We start from the raw sequence: 6,216 nt of genomic DNA, 5'->3' as shown, positions 1-6,216 counted from the left end.
TTTTATTGTATGTCAGAACATATCAATCTCTTGCTGGTTACAAATAGGTCAAGTCTAGAAATATTAAAAAAAAAAACCTAGAAATCACAAACCAAGAGATGAAAAAATGTGAAAACTTTTTTCAAGATGTGTAGTGTGGATGTTGCATTACTTGAACCTTTAGACTTTGTACTTCACTACATTTGAATTTAGACTTTACTACATTTGCAGACTTTGCAATAGAGCAGATGGGGCAGCAGGAATCTGGGAAAATGGCAGTTTGGTCCCACACTGAGCAGTAAGAGAAAAAGGCCCTTTTCCCTGCAAAAGCCCAGCTCTGGTTTTATCGCTTGTTTTTACTAAACTGAGTGATCTTTTATGCCAGCTGGTACTATAGCAGTAGTGAGAAAGGTGATGTCACACAAAATTGTTGAAGAAAAAGCCTTCACCATATTGGAGCTACTAGTGATGTGCATGTTTTTGTTTTGGCAGAATTTAGTTTCTTATTTCTGAAGGTCAAAAGAGATAAAGATGTTCAAGACTCTCTACTGATGTGGAACTCCATTTCTGTGTCTCTAATCCAACAGGTCTCCATGCTTTAAATCATTATATCCTGATTAAAGTATACCAGCAACACATCCCTTCAGAAGAAAAAGCTTTTAGTTCAACAGGAGATATATGGCATTTGGGGAAAAAAGGCTTGACTTGCATAGCTCTGATCTCAGTTGCTGATTCAGTGCTGTTCCTGGGATACATCTTTTTGCTCGTGTCTCAGGCTTTGGTAAGTAGACCAGTATTCTCTATACCATTTTGGTTTTTTACCCATCTGCTTTACAGAATAGTTTCAGGGATATAATTAGGTAAGCAGTGTGAAAAAGTGTATTCCCAGGTGCATTTTGGTCAGTTCTGCCTGAGGTAACCATCAACAGCCTCTCTCAGGCTTAATGATGCCTACTGTTGGCAGTGCTTCTGCCAGAGAGTGAGGTTAATGTCAGGAAATAAAATAAAATCTGCTTAGTAAACACTGCAAAGAAAACAGTTTATGTGTTAATGTGCTTGCACCAGCTATTCCTCTCTGAGGCTTCATTTTCAAGTTTAAATTTCGAGTTTTCATACATGGTTAAATTTCTACAAACTTTGAAAAAGCTCAAAATGATAGAGATGAAATTAAAAGATAAAAGATGTCTGTCAGGTGTTTGCCTCCTAGTCCATACTTCCACTAGCACAGGAACACTTGGCAGATCTCAGTTGAATTTCTTAGGTAAGAGACATCTGCCACACACATTTCACTTTTAGAAGGGTTTCTCTAATACTCAATGTCATTTTCCCTAAAGGAAAACCACTGCAGAATTTAACAGCAATAGCTGTAGAGAACATCATAGAAATTACATTTCTATACCTGCAGGACTGAATAGAGATTAACATAACTTACACATTCCTACTGAGCTATTTTATTGCATTTTATAGGAAGAATACAATTTTCTCTTAAATTATATGGGATAGTTTAAAGAACAAGGTTGTAATTTCCTTAACAAATGCTTTTAAGACCTTCTTATAATAGTTCATGTTTTAAATTTCATCATTGTCTCTATAGCTTATTTAGGCAAGTGTGGCCACCCATACGTGACGAAACAAATTAAAAAGGGCACATAATGTTCCAGTTTCAAGTACTTGGGTGGATGGGGTTGCTATAATATACATACATCATACTCTTCCAAGCTATCAAAGACCTTTGGATGAATTGGGTGCAATATATTAACTCAATTACAATGGAAACACAGATCAAAGAATGTAGCTGGGAGGTCTTATTAAAGTATGAGACTTCATTAAAATGTCACTGGTTTTGATTATACTGGATTAAAGTGTCTGAAATTTCACTTAACTTCTTCATGTCCCCAGAAAAGAAAATTCTGCCGGGTAACTGTAAGTTCACAGTTTCAGAACCTGTTTGGCAGTGTTATTAAAGTGGACTTTTCATAAATTAGTAAAAAACACCAAAGACCTTTTTTTATTCATTTCTGACACTGAATATAAAATCTCTTTTGCTACGATTTATTTCCTTTTTTGATTGTGATTTTTGTTTCTGGCTTTTACTTATTCACATCCATCTTGGAAAGACTTCAGTTTTTCAAAGGAAATAAAAATAAAAATCCCTACTTTTCCTCTATTTAAAAGAAACAAGAACACATGAATGAGATGAACACGTAGAAAGGTAAGAAGTCCAGGTTTTCCCAACTGTCAGAGCAGTGCTGAGCTTTCCAAGGAAAATTGTTAATGGGGAGCAATTTCTGTGTGCTGCAGTGCTCAGCTGATCTATTTCTGCCTCTCCAGCCAAGAAACAGAATACACATGAATGCTGAGCACTGCTATCAGTGGTAATAGCCCTTTAAATTGGAAACAATCATTGTAAAGACACCGAACAGAGTAATAACAAGATTGAGATAAAAATACCTTTTCTTAATTCATTTATTTTCCTGTTGCTACACATGATGTCAACACTTGTTTGTAATTTTATTAAAATGGTGACGCACCCCCTGTTGTGACGCAGGAGCGGTGAAAAGTTTGCATATTGCTATCTGGCATATCCATCATATTTTGTGCTTGATACTGATACAGCCCTGCTTCATCTCTCTGCAAGTGTCAGGGTAGAGTCCAGCCCTGTCCCTGCTTTTGTTGTGAGGAGCCCCATTCCACAGGATTTAGGATTTCAAGGTACATAGCTCAGCATGGACTTAACAAAACATGAATTCATTCTGTAACTAAATTGATTTCTTGCTTTGCTGTGTACGTGTTCCTTAAATTACAGTGCAAGTAAAACACAGAGCGTGCATTTCCACCATAAGTAGAACACAATTTTATGAGCAGCAGTTGCCAGTGTTATGGATCTCCCCACAGATCTGAAAAGGCTCAGGATGAGATAGCAAGGAAGTAGTGCATTACAGATAAACAGAGAATAATTCCATTCATTTATGGATTGTTTCAGGGATGCTGAAATACTCTGCTAATACTGGCTATTAAGATAGAGAAGATGGGGAGGAGAGAAAATCAATTCATTTCTCAATCTATTTAAGCGAACAAAGAATTGCGTGTGAAACTGAACAGAGTGTGTCAACAAAGCTCACACCAAACAAAAAAGCAGCTTTATTTTGCATAATTGTGTCTGAATCACCAAAGATTTGACAGAACCTGTTCCATTCTAAGCCCCAAGGTCTTATTTAGGCAGAGCACAATATCAAATACCCTGTAATGTGTTTTTTCTGGGCTAATCTAACATCTCACAGGATATCATGCAAGGGGACAGCACAGACAGTTGAGTGGTTTCCTTGGTTTATATTCAGTCTTTGTAGGACTTATTCCATCTGTCTGTTGAAAGCTACGACAGTGCACTGTCAGATCTCTCCAGTTTTTTTAGGGTGGCTTCCTTATCTCTAAAATAGGAATGAAATAAGAAATATTAGTGCGTTTCTGGTAAGAGAGAGATAAGGCTTAACCTCTGAACACTTGTAAAGGTCTTCAGAGGACACTTCAGAAGTGCCGAATGCTATAAATTCTGGCTTTATAAGGTTTTTTACTATCATTAGAGCATTAGGAACTTGACCTTTTAACCTTTATGCACATACGTAACCTGACATAATGGCGGCTCATGGAAAGGCTTTCATGACCAGCATTACCTGGGCAATCTGAACACCAGACTTTGCAGAAACCTGAAGGAATTGAGCTATGACTCTGCAGCAGGGTAAGTCACTCCAAATTTTGCCTTCCTCCTAAAAGGTAAGGGTCTAAAAAAACTGTGACCAAGACTTCTTCAAATCTCAGTGTTTTATCTGAACAGAAATAAGTTGCATTTACAAAATTGCTGATATTAACAGTCTAGTATTAGCAGGGGAAATGCCTTGAGATAAGAATTAAGATTGCCTGCTGAGCATCCAGAACTCTACAGCATCAGCAGGCACTAAAGCAGTAAGATGCTTGGAAAAACGGCTCCACATCTGATAGGGAAAAGCACAATAAATCAAAGATAACGCAAACTTTCTAGATAACCAGGAGCATTTAGTGCCGTTCTGATTAAATTCCTCTACAGGAAATGAGTCAACACAGCCTCCATGCTTTCCCTGCCTTTTTGCCAATTTACATCTTAATGGATAAACTGGTCCAGGTTACTCATTTGGCAAAGCAAGGGATTGATTTGCAACTTTTCATCTTGACTGCTCCCATCAACTTCTGCAGGGCTGTTCAGGGCAACTGAGCACAGCCACGGGCAGGCATTTAAAGATTAACAGGCTTTTGCAGCATTCCAGGGGGATGACAAAGCCATCAAAATTTATTACTTTTCCCTAGTATTTCACACACATTACACGTGACTGGTGCAGTTATTACACCAGCGGCTTTTCAGAAATCTAATCAGTTTAATTCTGGGATAGTGGGGGTTTTTCCCCTTGAAGACCCAAGTTATGAGATTATGAGAAGAATCTCCAATTTCATCGAAAGTGTTTTTTCTGTCCTTGTGTTTGCAATGCAAAGCCTTGAAATGTGAGCTGAGTTACAAAGGATCAGTTGTTCAGTTGCACTACTTAGCATGAAAACAAGTGTGGTGTGAGACAAAGCAAGGTTTGTAGAGGAACATGGTACCATTCATACACTCCACCTGGAGGGGAACAGAATGTCTGAATTCCTGGATACTTTCATACACTTGATGAGTGTGAAGTCTATGGAGCTCTGTCTCCCTTCCACCTTCCAGAGGACCTTGTCACCTCAGGGGAAAAGGATGTCATTATCTAGGGACAACATGGATGGTAGGAACATCGTTCTACAGCTCCCCTTCAGCATCTGCTCAGCTTTGGGTGGTGGTGACCTGCACCTCGATCTTCCCCTTAAGTTTAGGAGAGCATGGACAGCACCCCAACCTCCTCCTTCAATTTAAGGGTGACACAGAGCACCCAAGCCTTCCCCCTCAGTGCCGGAGGCCATGGACATCACCCCAACCTCCTCCTTCAATTTAAGGGTGACACAGAGCACCCCAGCCTTCCCCCTCAGTGCTGGAGGCCACGGACACCACCCCAACCTGCTCCCTGAATTTAGGGGTGACACAGAGCACTGCGTTTTTCCCACTCAGTGCCAGGGGTCATGGACAGCACCCCAACCTCCTCCCTCAATTTCGGGCGACACAGAGGACCCCAGCCTTCCCCCTCAGAGCCGGAGGTCAGCGCCCACTCCCCGCTGGCTTTGGGGCCCTCGGGCCGCACCCCCGCCCGGCCCCCGCCGCCCCTGCCCGCGGGCCGCGCTGGCTGCCCCCGGCTCAGGGAATTTCGCGCCCCGGGGCCGCGGGTTCGAGCCCCGAGGGGGCGGCCGGTCCGGGGCCGTGTCGGGGGCGGCTCCCGCCGGTTCTTGCGGGGGGTCCCGGCCGGGCAGCGGCGACCGCGGCCCCAGCGCACATGTGCGGCCGCCCGGCACATGCTCACTGAGCGCGGCGCATGAGCAGAGGCGGCGCGGGGCCATCGGACATCTTGGGCCGCCCCGCACGCAGCGGGCAGCGCCGCCGGTCCCGGGGCGGGAGCAGCCGCCGCCCCCGCGCCGCCCGGCCCGCCCGCCCTGGCGCCGGCTGCCTGCCCCTCCCGCGCTTCCCCCGGGCTGCTCTGAGCATCCCTCCGCCCCTCTTGCATTTGTCTTAATTCTTCTCAGAGACAAGATGGCAACGCCGGCGGCGGTAAACCCTCCCGGTGAGTAGCTGCCGTCTCGCCCCAAGTGGCCCCGCCGCACAACACGCCCCCGCCGCCGGCTCCCCCCGCCCGGCCCGGCGCGGTGCCCGCAGCCCCGGGGCGGTCCCGCCGCTGCTCCCGCGGGGCCCCGGGCCGGGCAGAGCCGAGCCGGCGGAGCCGGGAGCCCGTGGGGGTTCCTCGGGACACGCCGCCGCTCTGGCCCCGGCTGCCGGCGCTCGGTGCAGCCCTGCAGAGGTGAACAGTGGTGCATAAGCATTGGCGGGCATAGGGAGCAGGGCAGCGCGGACGGGCAGTGCCGCACCGTGCGGAGCCGTGCCTGCCCTGGGCATCAGTAGGAACATGGGCTTTCCTGCCTCTACCTTTGTCACCTTTATTGTCGGCTCGAGAAGCCCAAACGGTGAAACTGACCAAGGGCACCTCGGCATTTGTGTTTGTTTTCTTTCCAAAGGATGCAGTAAATATTTGCTGTTACTAGTAGAGTTATTGACAAAAGAAACTTACAAACATTTTCCCATTCATT

At 45.1% G+C, this 6,216-nt stretch overlaps 1 protein-coding gene across 2 annotated transcripts in view; it reads left to right on the top strand.

Annotated features, from left to right (window-relative positions):
• The first annotated feature begins 5,477 nt into the window (after positions 1-5,477).
• ARNT2 (aryl hydrocarbon receptor nuclear translocator 2) overlaps positions 5,478-6,216 on the top strand; it is a 96,938-nt gene continuing 96,199 nt past the window's right edge. Inside the window, exon 1 of one of the 2 annotated variants that reach the window (XM_038146770.1) lies at positions 5,478-5,696. In XM_038146770.1, the coding sequence (XP_038002698.1) occupies positions 5,666-5,696 (31 nt within the window). In that variant the 5' untranslated portion in view covers positions 5,478-5,665. The remainder of the gene's footprint in view (positions 5,697-6,216) is intronic. The other variant, XM_038146773.1, reaches the window with a different exon arrangement.

This window comes from Motacilla alba, chromosome 10 (genome assembly GCF_015832195.1).
Source record: "Motacilla alba alba isolate MOTALB_02 chromosome 10, Motacilla_alba_V1.0_pri, whole genome shotgun sequence".
In the NCBI taxonomy this organism is placed as follows: Eukaryota; Metazoa; Chordata; class Aves; order Passeriformes; family Motacillidae; genus Motacilla; species Motacilla alba.
The sequence above is the reverse complement of the archived record's forward strand: the minus strand, read 5'-3'. Positions and strand labels throughout refer to the sequence as shown.